At 41.4% G+C, this 16,632-nt stretch overlaps 1 protein-coding gene across 5 annotated transcripts in view; it reads right to left on the bottom strand.

The window, feature by feature from the left end:
* EPHA6 (EPH receptor A6) overlaps positions 1-10,422 on the bottom strand; it is a 467,936-nt gene extending 457,514 nt beyond the window's left edge. For 4 of the 5 annotated variants that reach the window (XM_057415936.1, XM_057415931.1, XM_057415932.1 and 1 more), the window contains exon 1: positions 10,202-10,422. In XM_057415936.1, coding sequence (XP_057271919.1) covers positions 10,202-10,304 — 103 coding nt within the window. In that variant the 5' untranslated portion in view covers positions 10,305-10,422. The remainder of the gene's footprint in view (positions 1-10,201) is intronic. The other variant, XM_057415933.1, reaches the window with a different exon arrangement.
* Between the last annotated feature and the right edge of the window lie 6,210 nt (positions 10,423-16,632).

Genomic DNA, 16,632 nt, shown 5'->3' on the forward strand with positions numbered 1-16,632 from the left:
GATCCTTAATTTGTGTGGTACAAATTCACTTTATCCGAGTTTTGATATACCATGAATTATTAAAATAGGATCAAAGAGTTCTTAGCAGAGAACAACAATTATACACAGGAATATAAAAAATACAAAAAGAAAAAACACACACAAAAACTCACCAAAAACCAAAACCAAATGAGTTTTGCTGAAGACAGCACTGAAAGCCATCTACCTCTGCACATGAAAAACTAACTCCTTGAAATCCGCAGAGGGTGTCACAAACCGGCCACCTAAGCTAACAGCTTGGGCCTTTAACTCTTTAGTACAGTTGGCTATAAAAACACAGGAGGCTCATTCAAAAGAATACTGTGAAAAGTAATAGTTTAGAAGAGATTCAACACTCAAAAAAATAACTGTATGCAGCCTGTTTGCACAGAGCCGTGTATTAAACAACAGCGACAGGTAATGCTGAACTCCTTCCAACCACCAGCACTCATTTCTCTACACCAGATGAGATGCCCTTTAGATAGCCTATAGAAAAATGGAGTATGTGATAACATCATTATATTCATCTGCATCAAGAGGAACCATTAAGATGACACAGAATACCATCTGATTTCCTGGCAGACTTTTACAATCCCAGATCTCTTCAGAAGCAGTTTTCATACAATACCTCTCTCTGGTAGACCTCTTTTCTTTGTGCAGCGTACACAATCATTCCTCTTCCTCTGAATACAACACACCTTTATCACTTCAGATATAACCATTTTACAAAAGCAAAGTCTTACCCTTAGCAGGAGACATGTTTTCTGTATTTCTTAAAGAAGCAAATTCAGCTAATTCTGTCTGAAATTCTTAGTCTGGAAATCTGACATTTTATGACCTTTTTTATCATAGACAAAAATCACAGGATAAACATTCCTACTGTTGTCTTAGCTGCAACAGAGTTTGGGTCTCCATCAGAGCTGATGGCAGTCCCTGTGTGAGTATGACTCAGAAGCTCACATGTCCCACACCTCTCATCATGTTTCTTCTTTCCTAGATGCTAACAGTATCCATGTTTACCTAAATTAAATGTTCCTCTACAAAATAAAGTCCACTAAACTGAATGATTAAATCTAACATAACCCTCTGTGAGTGGGTGTTCCTAATATATCATTCTGGCATGTAAGCATTTAGCAACTTTAGCAATACAAACAAAAGCAATCTAGCAGAGACGCAGGTTTTACATTTCCCTTACTTTGCCTTCAAAGATCTTCATACCTTGCTGTGTCTGGCTGCTGAAGGACTACGCAATTTCACATGCTCCCACTTTGATTTGCAGAAGAAGTGTGGGATTCAAACCACATTTTGAAATATAAATTCCTCATCCAAATGCTTTTCATGCAGTCCATTTCCAGCCACAAAGAATGAAAGCACTACAGGGAAAAAATTGTTAGGTCTCCTTTCATACTTTTTTAATATGTCCAAAAATATATTTGAACTGTTTAATTCTAGATTTCAGCAAAATTTTTCCTGTAGAATTTGATTTTAAACCACCAGCTGGAAGCCACCGGGAAAACTGGCCTGGGAAAAATCAGAGATAATCACTTTTACCAAGATTAAAACACTAACGCATTATTTTATAGAATGCTTTCCAACTCATTCTTTTATTCCTTTATTTTAAGCTAAGAAGCAGCCAGAGAACACAAATTACAGCAGCAAATGCACTCTAAGCAAGGGTTCCTAGCCAAAACAAATCACTCATTACATGCATCAATGATACTATTTGCTGTATGTGACTTTTCCCCTTTTGTTCTAGGTGCAGAAGCCATTAAATGGATTGAGATGGTAAAGCTCCCAGTAAATACGCCTTTTACTCTGTCCTCATCCTGTGTGTGTACCTTCGCAGCGGCTTCTTACAGGTGGTCCCTACTGCCCATCTTTCTTTTTGCACAGAAGTGACACAGCACTGATTTTATTCTAAGCTAAAACCCCTATCATTTAAAAAAACATGTTGGCATGAAGGAATGCTCTATTACAAATGCAGTTAACAGATCTATATATTAAAATCTTCACCCTGGATTGCTATGTTTATATTAGTGCTTCTCATGTAAGTATTGCTTATGGTACCCAACACAGCTGCACTGTCCTATGAGGAGATGCTGTGCATTCTAGCTGCTGTGGATTCTTCATTAATCCGGTATTGCTCTTTTTGAAGAACCTGCCAGCGAACAGTAGACACCTTCAACACAGACACACTGCCTGGCATTCAGTCAATTTAGAACAAATAAAACCACCTCTCTTCTAAGAGAAGAACTCTAAACCAGTAATTTCTCTTAAAATAAAGAGTATTACATCTTTAAATTCTTGTTTCTTCCTAGAGACTTTAAGTAGAATCTTAAAGTATGAACACATACAACATGGGGGACAGGGGAAGAGAGAAAAAGCAAAAGCGGGTGAAAGGAGAGAAAGGAGAGAAGACCACCGACCTTTTCCATGTTTCTTACACAGGGGCTGTTTTGTATGAGCTAGTACAAGGAAAAGAGATCCATGGACCAGCCCTGAACATCCATCTTCCCCACAGCAGCATCCTGGGAAGCATGTACAGGCTTCCATGTTGCACCAGCCTCCCTTAACCCCCATGTTTTCCAGAATATTTCAAGCAACACCAACACCACAAGTAAGGAAATGTTAAGAGTCATGAAGCTAGGGAATGAATGACCATGGCCCACTCTGGTGGCCAATACAAACAAAATCAGGATTGAATCATTCCACAAAACTTCAGTTTGTCTCCTGCTTTGCACAGAGATAAATCATGGTAACAGAGAACTTTGAAACAATGTGGTGTTTCGCAGAGAAGCATATGTGGGAAAATTTAGGGATAATGGCCTGAAAACATTGAGATAACAGAAAAAAAACCACAATTTATAATATCCTATTCCTCACAGATTTTCAGAAAAGAGGAAAAAAAAGGTTCACATCTACAGTTCTTTATTTTGATTCACCTTATTTCAAGTCTGTTTGAAGTTCATACAGTATATCCTACCTTGGTTTGTATCTCATTATGATTTTTAATAATGAAATGAATCAAGACTGAGTCTCAAGAATTGAATCAAGGTTTCAGAATGGTTGTTAAATGTGAATTCGACCTTTTTACATTTAGAGATAAAATACATTTTAAGTCCTCAGATTATTCTACAGAAAAGAAATTTAATTTTCTATCTAGATGTAATCTCCTCATAAATGTGGGGGGTTTTTGATTTTTAAAAACTGGACTGTCAAAATAAATCTCAGTTGAGAATTTTACACCATTTTTTAATCTAGTCTTAGTTTAAAGATCAAAACACCGCTGCTTTCTCTAAATACACATAATAATTATTGAGGCAGTATGTATTCAGAATATGAATAAACTCATAAACCAAAGTAACAGTATTTGCTGGCTTAAGAGCTGAGGAGTATTATGACATACTATAAAACAATTGTTTAAAGAGTAGAAAACAGTATTGTAAGCTATGGAAAAACACACACGTGCATTGCCTGAGTGTGTTGGGGTTTTTTATTATCTATGTAATTACCTAAAGCATCATTAAAAAGCTTCATTGATTAAAATTAATACTTCTCTATTTATTGAACTATCACCATTGTGAAGGTATTCAGTACCTTTATGGGTTTTTAGCAGGACAATGGAATTTAGTCCAAATACAAACATCCAAGACAGTGAGCAATAGAAATGCTAACACACATTAGTACTGTGTTGTGGGTGAGACTTTTCTTACTAAGGGGGGAAAACTTCAGGGGGTTTTGCTTTGGGTTTTGTTGGGATGGTTTTGGATTGTTGTTTTTAATACAACGGATTAGCAAGCTTCAGACATCCATATGAAACATGCAGTTATTTGATTTAAAGCCAAGATTGCTCTCTAAGCTGTGTTCTGTAACACATTCAAACTAGTACTTAGTTACAAATGAATGCCGGATTAATTGAAGTGACTTTTCTTTAACGCCTACCTGTTTTGAATGGACTTCAGACATGGGAAGAAGGTGTTGCGAGACTGATAATGAAAGCACACTTGGAACAAGTATAGGATTCCTGGAGTAAGTGGTAGACTGGAAGACTAAGGGGATTACAAGAGAAATGAACCAGCAGAAGGTAATTTCACTGATAAATTTTCCAGGCTTTTGTATGGTCTGGAAATATTCTGGCATCATTACAACAGCAGACAGAATGATGATTACCTTGAGGAATAAGTACAGAAATGGAAAGAAGCGGTCAGAAATGCATTTTAAAAGCCCTGAAAATAATAATAATAAATAAAGGGAGATCTTTAGGTTTTAAACAGTTCAGACAAACCTCTGCCAACTAAGAAAAAACAGACGTTCATAGGAAAACCCTGAATTTTACACAAGTTGCCAAGATTCAAGTTCAAAAAAAACCAGCCGGTAAGGAAGTGGCACTCAAAATTGAGAGAAAATTAACTAAAGGAAAAAAAAAAAGGACTGGAAAATCACATTACCATAAAGTTGAGCAAGTTGATTTGTATGGACCAGAAAGAAATCCTGCAAAGAATTTCATGTTTATATGTAATTCTTTGTTTCGACACCTTACCATGAAGACTGGCATATGATTTACAAGTTCAAAACCTACTTCTGAAGATGTACTGTTCACAACAGATTTTTCTTGACCTCTCTTACATCATAACGTGGTTCATGAAGGTCAGGATAGATTTTGGACAAATATTTTGTTTTCCCTACTTGTCTCTTTCAGCATGTAAAAAGGCATAGCAAACGAAAGGCCAGCCTCTTCTTTGTGTCAGTGTCATGTTACAGAAGTCCAGTGATTCTAATGGAAACATCCCATCTTACACACAGCTGGAAGAACAATATCCTAACGTAGCTCTGATATACTGGAATACAAGCACAACAAAATGCTTCTCATACTGCACATGTGTATCAGTTTCTAAACATTACCAATCAGTTAAAGGAGATTTTAAACATATTATATTAGCCTTTTCATTTTAAAGAAACAGTCAACAAATTGGATACTGACTTACTCTGTACCTTACATATAATTTACTGAACTTTAATGCTTTTCTGAAGTTCTCAAGTGAGAAGTCCAACATCAAGTACCCTAAAGAAACCCTCAAACCGAACTGAGATCTAAGTAATTAGATTCAAAAACAGGTATCTGGAAACACAGAGGAGACTTCCCTAAGAAAATAAAATTTGTTTCCTACATGCTTTTTCCCTCTCTCATTTGTAAATTATTTGACTTGCCAAAATTAGTGTTGTCTGGCCAAAAATTAACTGTTAAACTCATAGGAGGGGAAGAACGGTCATTCTGGATCAAACCCAAGGTGTATCTGATCCAATGCTGAAGGCCAATTTGAGAGCAGCCAGCAGCAGATGCTTTGAAAAGGCCCTCAGAAGAGTAGGCAGATGCAGGACAGTCATCCCGTCTGCACCGGTGTCAGTCTGTTTTCTAGGAACTATGGTGGCTTGTTTCTCGATGCAGGCAAGATGCTGACTGAAACTGGAAACACTGATCTCTGAATAAATCATGAGAGATGGAAAAACCACTGCTCACTAACAGTCAACTCTTCTCTTCTGCTTGTTTTTCCTTATTTCCCTATAACATTTAGCTTGATTTTGACTTGCCTCCTTCTTCAACAAGGCCAAGTTATATATATATAAACAGGTTTGGAAACACTTCAGTTCCTCTGTGGTGTTTTGCCACCCTCAAATTACAGGAGAGCTACTGTGCCAACTTGGTTTCAAACTGTATCTGCTCAAGCCATACATATTTAAATATTTCTTCTTTCCATACCAATCATTCTCATTTGTCCAAAACAAATTAACAAGATATCCAAACAGCACTCAGTGCTGCCAAACGCACCACCAGGAATACATCATGAGGCATTCATTGCAAATCTGTTCATCTCATACTTATGGCATACAGATCAAGGCTTTTGGATAACAAGTCATTCTATGCATATCTACAACTGCCAGAGCTGCTAAGTCTTCATTTAGCACTCAAGTCTATATGGGTGTGGGACACAGGGGTAAAAATCTTTTTTTAGATGTCTTAATAGTTGAAACTAAAATACTGTTTTGCTCATGACTTTAGCTGCACACTTAAAAAGGAACAACACACTTGTTATGCAGTGGTTTTGCTTATTTTCTCATTTTTCATAATGATGTAAATACAAAACTACTAGTTGGATAACTGAGCAGCAGAATCCACCAGGACAAGTACAATACAGGCAGCAGCACAGCCTGACAGGACCCTAAGCCCTCTAAGTAAGAGATCTCCTCTAGCAGTAAAACACGAGTTTTATTCAGAGAGAATTTCAGTCTCTACAGACACTTAGTCCTTGGTCTCACTGCTACAAGAACATTCTGAGTGCTGTATTCAAAAAGTGCTTATCTGTGATGGATTGCACTTATGTAAAAATAAATATGTGAATAAAAATAAGCCAACTTCTATGAACTGATGAATAACTCAAGGTCATTAGTAATCTGCCTGAGATTTTAACACCAGAATCAAAAAGCTTTATTACCTACTTTGAGCTACCCAATTTACATCAAGTGTACTCACTGTGAAAATAAAGGCTATAAGAATTTCGGAACTGACATCTGGCATTATTTCTTACCTCAACTTTTTTTGTAAGAGGAAGAAAATGAATAGAAGTGCCTTTTAAAAGGGAGCATAAAAAGACCAACCTTGCATAATCTGACAAAATACACAGGTACCCGGTAACTTGAAAAAGCAACAACTTCCTTTTAGAGTTCGCTGACAGATGTGACATGTTATAAGCTCATCAAGTTCTACAGTTTACTTCAGAAATCAATTGTCTGCTGACACATAATGGCTACCTTATGTAGCCATTATCTTTTAAGCTACAGCAGGCACGTGCTTGGCACAGGACACAACTGAACTGTTAACCTGACCCAACTTTTATCTTAAAAGATCACACAAGTTTTGCACAAAGAAGTTCACAGCTCAGACGCTATTATCTGTATTTTTAGGCTTGAGAGGAATTGCTCAATTCATTGTGTTCTGGCAATCAAACAACAAACTTATAGAATATATATAACACAGGCTGAAATCTTGCATAATAATGCAACTTGTTCATAACTGGATGTCATGGATATGATAACAAAAATTTAGACAAACATGCAAGCACTCACCCTACACCATTAGCTTAGGCTTATGTTTCCAGCAGCTCTGTTTCAGGCTGCAGTGGTACGTTGTTCCTATGCAGCTCTATGGCCTTGCCTACCTACAAGGTTTTCCTTAGCAGAAAAAAACAGTCCTTGGCACGGTCATACTTCGGTTTGGAACTTACCACTCCATTAAGATAAATGAGTAAGTTCACTTCTCTGTCGACAGTATTGTTTGTGTCTGCCTTGCTACAGGTACTTTAAGACAATACACATTGATTTACTGAGTGAAGAATGACAACCTAAGAGTCTTGAAACTGTGCGTGTATGTATATATGCACACAATATATATATATAAAATCTTTCTGTTTGAGAAGCACAAACAAAAAGATGAATCCCAACACAGTAATAAGTTATAAGACTGTAGTATATCAATTCTCTGAAAAATCCCTCTTTAATAATGGGAAATAATCCACTAAGTGGAAGGGTTGTCTGATACCGAATTGGAATAATAAACTTATTCCCCTTTCACTTTTTTGCCCCAAACAATCAAGAAACCCAAATAAAACATTCCTTTGCTATTTAGCACTAATGCTGCTATGTTTGTAAACACAAAATAGAAACAAAATGTATGAGAGAGTAAAGCCAAGCTAAGTTATAATTACTAGCATTATTAGTAAAAACCCAATAGCAATTATCGCAAACATGTTTCCAAGATGTAGAGTCAGAAAATATCACCTTATGGAAATTTAAGATGTTTTTTCCTCACTAGATTTCAAAATACTTTACAGCTGGGATTCCAAATGTTAATAACCAGCATTTTAAACTCACACATTTAAGTGTTTACACAATGGGGAACTTCATTGTACTGATTTTCTTTCATCCAATTCCTGTATTTAGAGAAAAGCATCATAGACAGCAAACTCCTTTGCTAGCATTAATGTGGTAGAGCGTGCATCTGTACCCATTAAATTTTCCATTCACGTGCATTTTGACGAGTTACACCTTCTGTCTGGAGGGTTTATTTGCCAGGTTTCAGTGACACGCTTCTAATTTGACTTTGACGGTACAGTGACAGTACCAACGATAAGAAGTCACTCATTTCATTGGAAGTTTTGAAACAAGGTGCAGCAAGAGAAGTTATAAAGAAGTTCAGTAATTCATCAGTGCTCCATGCAGACAAAACCTGAACTTCTTGGGAAAAGTTACATCAACATCAAAAAAACACTTCACCCTTGACAGACTTTCCTTTGGGCTTAACTGCTTTGGTAACTATTTCCCCAACACTACTTAAACATTACTCATTTAATCCCAGGAAAATGAAATCCTAGTTTAGAAATATAATCCCACTTGCATTACTATATAAAAATCCTTTACCTGTGATGCACGTACTCCGTCTTGGCTATTTTAGAACACAGCAGATAGATTACTTTTTTTTAACCATGTTCACTTTACATGATTGGCCTTGTGGTAATGTGGCAGAGAATAACACGCACTAATGAGAGCGGCAAGAAAGGAAAACTGCATTGTGCTACTGTAAGAACCCAATGGCTTCTAAGACATGAGTAAAGGCAAAATCTATTATAGCACTGATACGACCGTATAGTATACGATTACAAACTGAAATTATCCATCACATGCAGCATAGAAGAGGAACAACACTAACTTGGAACATCCCTGCTGTAGCTGCCCCTGACTGCTCAGTATTTGCAGTCAGTATGCGCTGCTGTACTACCATATTTTCCTTTTTCCTAGGTATTTTATTCTCTCTTCTTACTGTTACCCATATGGATACAATGAACACTGAAAACAGACTGTAGAAAGTGTGAAAAGATATGAACTATATACCTGATAGTACTCCAGGACTAAAACCAGTTTGTCTTGTCTGATCATTACTTTCCACCTTAGCCATTTGCAGCACTCCTTGCAATAATAGCAAGTAAAATGACTTCTCTCAGAAGCAACATTAGGGCTACCCCTTCAGTTCCTATATTTTCATTCATGTCACACTAATATCCCATTAGATGAAAGCTAAATTGCACAAAAATAATATCAAAAGTAGGACAGACTCTCCTAATTTAGAAATAGATGCATCCTACCTAGTCCATAACTTTAAATAGAGATGCACATTAAACAAACAGATAAGGAAATGCTCTGCTCTATCCAGATGGTCGATAACATATAACACGATGTTTCACAAGAAGTTATGAGTGGGTTTGGAGTTTTTTTCCAATTCTTCCTCACAAAACTGCATATCCCCACGATGTGCTATGCATTTATATTTTTCTAAATGGGATGATTCCCTTCTTAATCCTGAGGCATTTTTATTGAACGCACGCCTTCAAACGCTGTCTTGAGTAAGACCCGATGAGCATGCACCTGTGACAAAGACTTTAAATGTGCCGGTTTTTCGGTCAATCAGACCGTAGCACGTAAAAATTAGGCGTTAAGGACAGTCAGGCACCTTTCAACAGCAATTTCCCTTAACGCGCAGTGAGCCCTCACAGACCCACTGTGAGGGCGCTTTGGGTCGCCAGAATGAAGGAAACCTTAAAACCGTATTTCAAGTAAAAAGCTGCTACGGCTCCACCTCGCCGGGAGGTAACTTTCGGTTACCTGCCGCTCGGCCGCTCAGTCGCAAGCCTCAGCGGCTGAGGGGTGGCTCTGCCGAGCCCGTAGACACCCCGACGGTCCCGGCCGCCGCTGCGTTACCTCCCGGTCCCCAGCGCCGCCCGGCGGGGTCGAAACCTCGCCCCTCCTGGAGAAGGGCGGGGGGAGGAAGCAGAGTCCCCCAGTTTCTCTGTCGCCAAACACCCAACTTCCGCGGGGTCACGGACACAGGCGGCAGGAAGCTGTGACCGCCAGGCCCCGCACTCCCTCTGCCCCCCTCCGCGGCCAGGAGAGGCCGAGCTCGCCGCAAGGAGCCCCCCAACGCCCCGACACCGACCGCGGCTGCCACCCCATTTCCCCGGGCTGGGCGGCACCAGCGCTGCGGGGCACAGGTGCGGGCCCCCTCCCCGCCCGTCCCTCGCACCCCGCGGCCGTCGGAAAGTTGGCGGGAGCCCACCCGCACCTCGGCCGCCCTTACCGTGGTTGCTGGCGACGTGACCGGCGGTGGCGGGGCGCGCTGTCAGCAGGGGGAGGAAGAGGCCGACTCTCCAGAGCAATCTCCTCACCTCACAACACCCCATGGCTGGTGCCCGCCGAGCGCTCAGCGTCCTCGGCCCGCCGAGGCTCCCCGTCCTCCTTCAGGCCGGCGGGGAACGCCGCCGCGGCGTCCACAGCCGCCGCCTCACCGGTGTCCGGTGCGGCCCGGCGGGCTGCGCTGCCTGCAGTGCCACCGGGGGCTGCTCGGGCCGGGACGGGCGCATCCACCAGCGGGGTCCCGGAGCACGGCGGTGGCCCTAAGGGCGGGGGCGTCGAGAGACCCCGTTGACCGCCCTACCGCGAGGGGCGGCGGCGCTGGAAGCCCGGAGCGCTTCGGCAACTTCGAGGGGCAGCGGCGGGCGGGGGTCGCAGCCCGCTCCCTCTGCCGGTTCCGGCCGGTGGCACCGTCAGCCCCGCAGAAGCGCCCCCAGCAGCTTCAGCAGCCTCCTTCGCTGGAGCAGCCTCCTTCTCCCCCGGCCGGGCCGCACGGCCCCCCACATCCCCGGCCGGCGGCAGCGCTGAGGGGCGTCAGTTTCCCACGGTGGAGCGCCTCGCCCGCGCCGCAAAGCTTCCGAGGCGGGAGGATGAGAAGGGCCGGGCGCCTCCTCCCGCTCCTGAAGGGATCAAGGAAACTTGTGGGGCAGCATCCCCAACCCCTCCGCCGTCCCCGGTTCTGCCGCTCGCCCCTCTCAGTCTCTGCCTCTCCCCCTCTGCCGCGGAGCAATCAGAAATCAGGCGGCTCTGGTGTGATGCTCGCTGCTCCCTCCCGATTTGCGTGCGGCGCAGCCGGCTGCAGTTTTTTGGTGGTGGTGCCGCCGCCGCTCCCCTGCCGCCCGCGGAACGATCGCCCCGCTGCGCCCAGCCCGGCGGGTACCGGGTCCGCCGGGAGGCCAGCGCGGCCCCCGCGCCGGGGGCGCTCCGGAACGCGCGCCCCGCCAGCCAGCGGGCGGCCCGGTGCGGGCGGGAGGGGAGGGGGGGAAACGGGATGGAGGGAGGGGCGGGAGAGCCGTTAGGGCGGCGGCTCCTCCTCAGCCGCCCTCCGGAGGAGAGTGTGGGGCGGGCGTGAGGCAGGCGAGGAGAGGCGCCCCTTCGCCTCGCCGCTACCGGCAGCCCGCAGGTCAAATGCGGCCGGCTCAGCGCTAGAGGGGGTTAGTCGACAAGGCAAGGGAAGGGAGGAAGCGAAAACCCAGCCCGGCCGGTGCGCTCCGCTCGGGAAGGGCCTCAGCGGTGCCGCCGTTTAATAGCGCTCCGGGCCTCCACCCGCAGGTAGCGGCATGAGCGCCTGGCGGGAGCGGGGGAGGCGCCCGGGCGCCGGTCGCTAACCGGAAAGAAAAGCGGCTGCAGCAGAAGCTAAGAGCGGCCCCTTGGAGTTACGGCAGGGGGGAACAGGAGACGAGCGAGGGTGGGGCTCCCCGGAACGCTCGCTCTAGTTTTGGATGGTCGGGCTGGGCTTTTTAACGACTCGGTTAGGTAGCAGGAGCGTGCGCAGGGCGTGGAGGTGTCTGTCTCCTGAGCAGGTGTGCGGCTCCTGACTGCCCTGCCCTACTCAAAGCACACGGGACTCGTTATTGTTTTTAACCCATCGAGCATTTCAATTGCTGATTTGTACGTAGAAAAAACCAAACCCAGCCCAACACAGGAAGATACCCATATCCCTATTGCTGAATATGAATTCCTAAAGTCAGGCGCTTAAATCCACAGCTAGGACTAAAATACCTGCCTGATGCCCAAGGCTTCTGAGCGTCCATAAATTGCATTGAAGTCCATGGGTAATGCAGCTCCAAGATCCTGCACCAGAGAATAGCAAAGTTCTTGCTGAGGTGCCTAAACAAGCGTTCAGAGAAGCTATGTATAGAAACAGTTAAGCTGTAATTCAAGAATAAAATAATCTTCAAATTATTAATTTAAGGATTATTTTCAAATTAGTTGTTCTGTGAGCCAAGCGGAGAGAAATACGAGGGGGGGGGGGGGGGGGGAAGGTACAGGGATTTTTTTCAGATTACAGCTGGCCTACTGCAATATTTCCCGTATTTAGCTGTAATAGCAATGTCCCATAAGGACATGAACTCTTATTCAGAAACATTAATAGGAAAAACTTCAGGAAATATTTATAAATAGGGATATAGTCATTAGTATTTTTGCTTTGGTTTCATGGGTGTGGAAAAAGGACCCATTTTGGGGTTAGATTACGTGACCTTCAAAATCCATTCAAACCCAATCTAATCTATGATTCTGTAATCCTGTGTGTCACAAAGCTGTTGTGCCTTGTAGCTAATATGGCCAAAAAGGAAAGCAGCACTGACATTAGAAGGCTAGCTTTCTGGGGTAATGGGTAAGTATTCAGATTATTCTTCTGCTCCAATTTTTGGTTCAGTAGCAAGATGCTTCCAAACCAGACTGCCAGAAAAAAATCAGTGCAGGACATCATACATGAAGATCCTCCAAACTAAGATGAGTCGTTTGGGTCCTGGGCACAATCGTGCCACTCTGTGGCTGCAGCCCCTGAAAAAGACTTTTCACGTGTTAATGTGAAAGGGCAATTAGAACAGCAAACGTAAACTGAGATTCCTTCCCTCACATCTGCTGCTGTGCAATACCATGTTGGCCTTTTTGTAATAGGCTTCCCTTAGACAGCCCTTGTAACTCGTGCGTATATGTTTATACATATGTGTGTACTCTCCATCTACTTTTATGTGCCTGTACATCTCCATGTACACCTGCACACCTCTCAGGTGGACATGCTGATGTTATGCTTCCTTACTTGCTTTTGCTTTTACTATAGCTGAATACGAAAAGGAGGCAGTGAGAGATGTGGCAGGAGCATAGACAAACCTTTTCATGTTTTTTCTTGCATGCAAAGCACAGCTTTGCCTCATAGTAGCCTTGGAACTCCACAAGCCACAGGATACTGTCAGGTAATAAAAGACATAAAGGTGGGGCATTTTCTCTAAGGCATCCCTTCACCAACTTTTAACTGGCTAGAGAATTTCCAGGGTAACAACTCTGACAAAACACCACTCATTTGTCTACACACAGATTAATTTTTTATAAGCTTCTGTATTATCATGAATTCCAAATTAAATCTTAAGTACCATGCTTTAATGTTTCAGATGTACGCAAACGTGCTAAATGTAACAGCGGGCAGCAAAAATATTAAATATAGGAAGGTAGCGTACTATTTGCATAACTTTTTATCTGAAATTTAAAGCCACTTAATATTGTGAACAGTGAAGCAATAAATTTTGCGAGGACTAATCACACAGGGTAAGATGAAGAAGAGAAGCCCCAGTGTAAGTACCTCCATCCTCAGGTTTCTAGAGTATATTTTTTTAGAAACAAGGAAATGCCTATATTCCCATTCTCAAAACAAACCAGAATTTGGGCTGTCCTGGGAACAGAAAAATGCCTATTCCATTTTTATTGTTAAGTAACGGGACCGTCTTTCTGTTAAAAACAAGCCAACCAGAAAGAAAATCTAGCAAAGACATAGAATTATGTAATAGGCAGTCCTTTTTTTCTCTGGGTAGTTACCACTACATAATTTATCTTTAATGTACCGTAATTGTCTTGATTATAATAAAACTGTGACTTCCTGTAAAAAAACTAAAGCCGTTCCTTTTTTATTAAAATTGACAATAATGTAGTGTTGTATTGTGTGTTAGTCCTATGAACCATCATTCACAACTGTGTGTGGTTTAGTGTGATCAAACATTCTAAGTAAGACACTGACAAAGAACAGATTTACAGTGAACTTAAAACACATTTTCTGTGTAGCACTCAATAGGATTCACTGATGTTAAAATTACTGTAATATTTGGACCAAGACACCTGCATTAGGATTTTTTACAAGAGGAACACTTGAACATACTGACCTTAACTATAGCATGTATACTAAGAAAAAATACAAGGGAATATGCATCCCTTGCAGTGTGAGCCAACAGCTTTCTAGCTAGCAGAATACACTGCTGATCTGTCAGTCTAACCAGAAATCAACCCTTTAACAGTATCTGTCTTATTCAGGGTTATAAATTACACTTTCACATAAAACTGAAAGTTAATTCTGTTTTGTTTGACATTATATCCTTGTTTCTGTAGGATTATACACTTTGTTTGTTTGAATGAGTGGGCCTTTTAGTTTATTAAAATCTTTAAATTTTAGCATATTCAATGACAGGCTGAAACTTGATCTCTACTGATACTTTTCCTTCTTCCTACCATGGTTCCCAAATATGCTTACAGTATGTGTAGCAGTTCACATGAAGTTTTCTAAGTATTTGCAGATTTTGACAGTTTTCTGAACCCTACACACATCAAGGGAAAAAAGTTAGAAGGTTGATAAGGTATCAGGTTTATTACCTTCCCTATTATTGATACAGCAAAAGATAATGAAAGAAAAAGGGATGGGAGTGTAAAAGAAAAATGTATGTTCAGAGATATCTTCTAGAAAGGTAAGAGTACTAAAGCTAGGCTGAATAGGTATATGGATTCTGACACTAAAACTATTATTTGAATTACAGAGCTAACATCAGCACTTTAGTCTTGAATTTACCATGCTGCAGAATATTCTGTTATAGGCAACAGTTCCTACGTGCATAGGATCCAGAAAAGCCATTGTCCAAATCTTGCCTGCTAATTATTGACATTATATCACTAGACAGCATTTTTCTTTTCTGTTGGCTTGTATATAGCACGGACCTATTCTGAGAACACTGCTTCTTATGCTCTGCACCATGTAAGAAGGTGCAATTTAATTAAGTGACAATGAACCAATTATAGCAAACAATGTTTTAGGGAAGTTATTGATGAAACATGCAGTGTAGTAGTTTTGTCCCCATCTTGTTACATGTACGAGCTTTGAATCATCTCAAATTATTTTTACACTAAAACTACTGAATCACGATTACAAGATTATACAATGTTCAAGGTTGTAAAATGCTATAGGTTGTTCAAAGTTTACACATTGCAGTTACAGAACAGTGCATACGACAACCCTTTCTTCACCTCCAGTATTTCCTTTTGCATTTCCATATTCAGTAATAAAATAGACAAAACAGTGAAACTTTAAAGGGGTGATAAAGGCAAAATAGTTGCCATGTTTTTCACTCACAGTTTCTTCAAATAAATCCAATTATTTGGATTAATAGGCAAAGCAAAAGATACAGTCTAAGAAGTTTCTGTTTTGCGGGAAGGTCTAATAGTAATAGAACTGTCCTGGAAATCTTTCAAGAATAACAAATGGGTTGGCAGTGAATATTTTCAATATTTAAATTTCATGAGTGGAATCTTGCTGCAGCGGGGCAAAGAGATCCCAGATAAAGGTAGTAAAATTAATTAAATCACAGATCCTGAAGGAGAGAACTGGAGCATCTAGACCACAAAAAACAACCCAGAAATTTTGTGGATTCACTGACAATGGAGGAGCCAAGATTCTCCTCATAGCATTGGCAGAGATACTGTCAGAGATGTACGTGTGACTGTGGTTTAGTAGAGCATCTGAATTAAAATGCAGGAGAGAGAAGAATTACATACCAATCAAATGGGAGTTCAAGGCAGGAAAGCTTTTATAGAATGCCTTTATCCATCTCAGTCAATTAAATAATTCCAGCTGAATTAATTGCAAATTGAGTTGACTCTCAAAATGATAAAAGAATCATATTCATGAGCAAAATGCTCTAGAAAAAAAAGAAAAAAAATACCTGTAGTTACTAGAGAGTGGACCAGATTCTAGTCCCACTACCCAAAAAGTCCCCTTGACATAACTGGGAGTGATGAAGTGAGGGAGTACTTCAAGGCTATGTCTAAACTGTTTATTTCCTGGAAGTTAGAAGACTTCTACTGCACTCTTAACAGCACATAAATCTTCTGTGAGTTTTTTTTTCTAAGAATATTAAGAACCTATTAATGATTGTAGTGGGGTGGTTTTCAGTAATTAGAAGTAATAGCAAAACCAGACTTAACTGAAGGTGTAACGGTCATGCTAGAAATATTCTGGGTTACATTTAAAGGATTATATGCCCAGTTTTAATGACCGATGTTTCAAATTGCTATTGAAACACTACTGCTGAAACTTGAAAAAACACCCCAAACAATCACATTTAAACTTTAGAAGATACTTACGTTTAAATTCAGACCCTTTTATGAAGAGGCAAGAACTTTAATTTTACACTGTCCTTCTAATAATGGTGAAACCGTAGGCGAGGTCCAAAAGATTAATTCGTATTGAAGGTTATGATAAAACTGGAGTTTTGCTTTTGAATGGAGTTAGCTTTGGACAAATTGGAACTGTCTGCGTCTAAATACTCTACTTGAGTTTTATAATACTTTAGAAAAATGGAAAAACTTTCATATACTGTAATATATGCTTCTGAAATC

The sequence above is a fragment of the Pezoporus wallicus genome, unplaced genomic scaffold, assembly GCF_028554395.1.
Source record: "Pezoporus wallicus isolate ANWC-B61680 ecotype Strahan unplaced genomic scaffold, APGP_CSIRO_Pwel_v1 contig_6814, whole genome shotgun sequence".
Classification (NCBI taxonomy): domain Eukaryota; kingdom Metazoa; phylum Chordata; class Aves; order Psittaciformes; family Psittacidae; genus Pezoporus; species Pezoporus wallicus.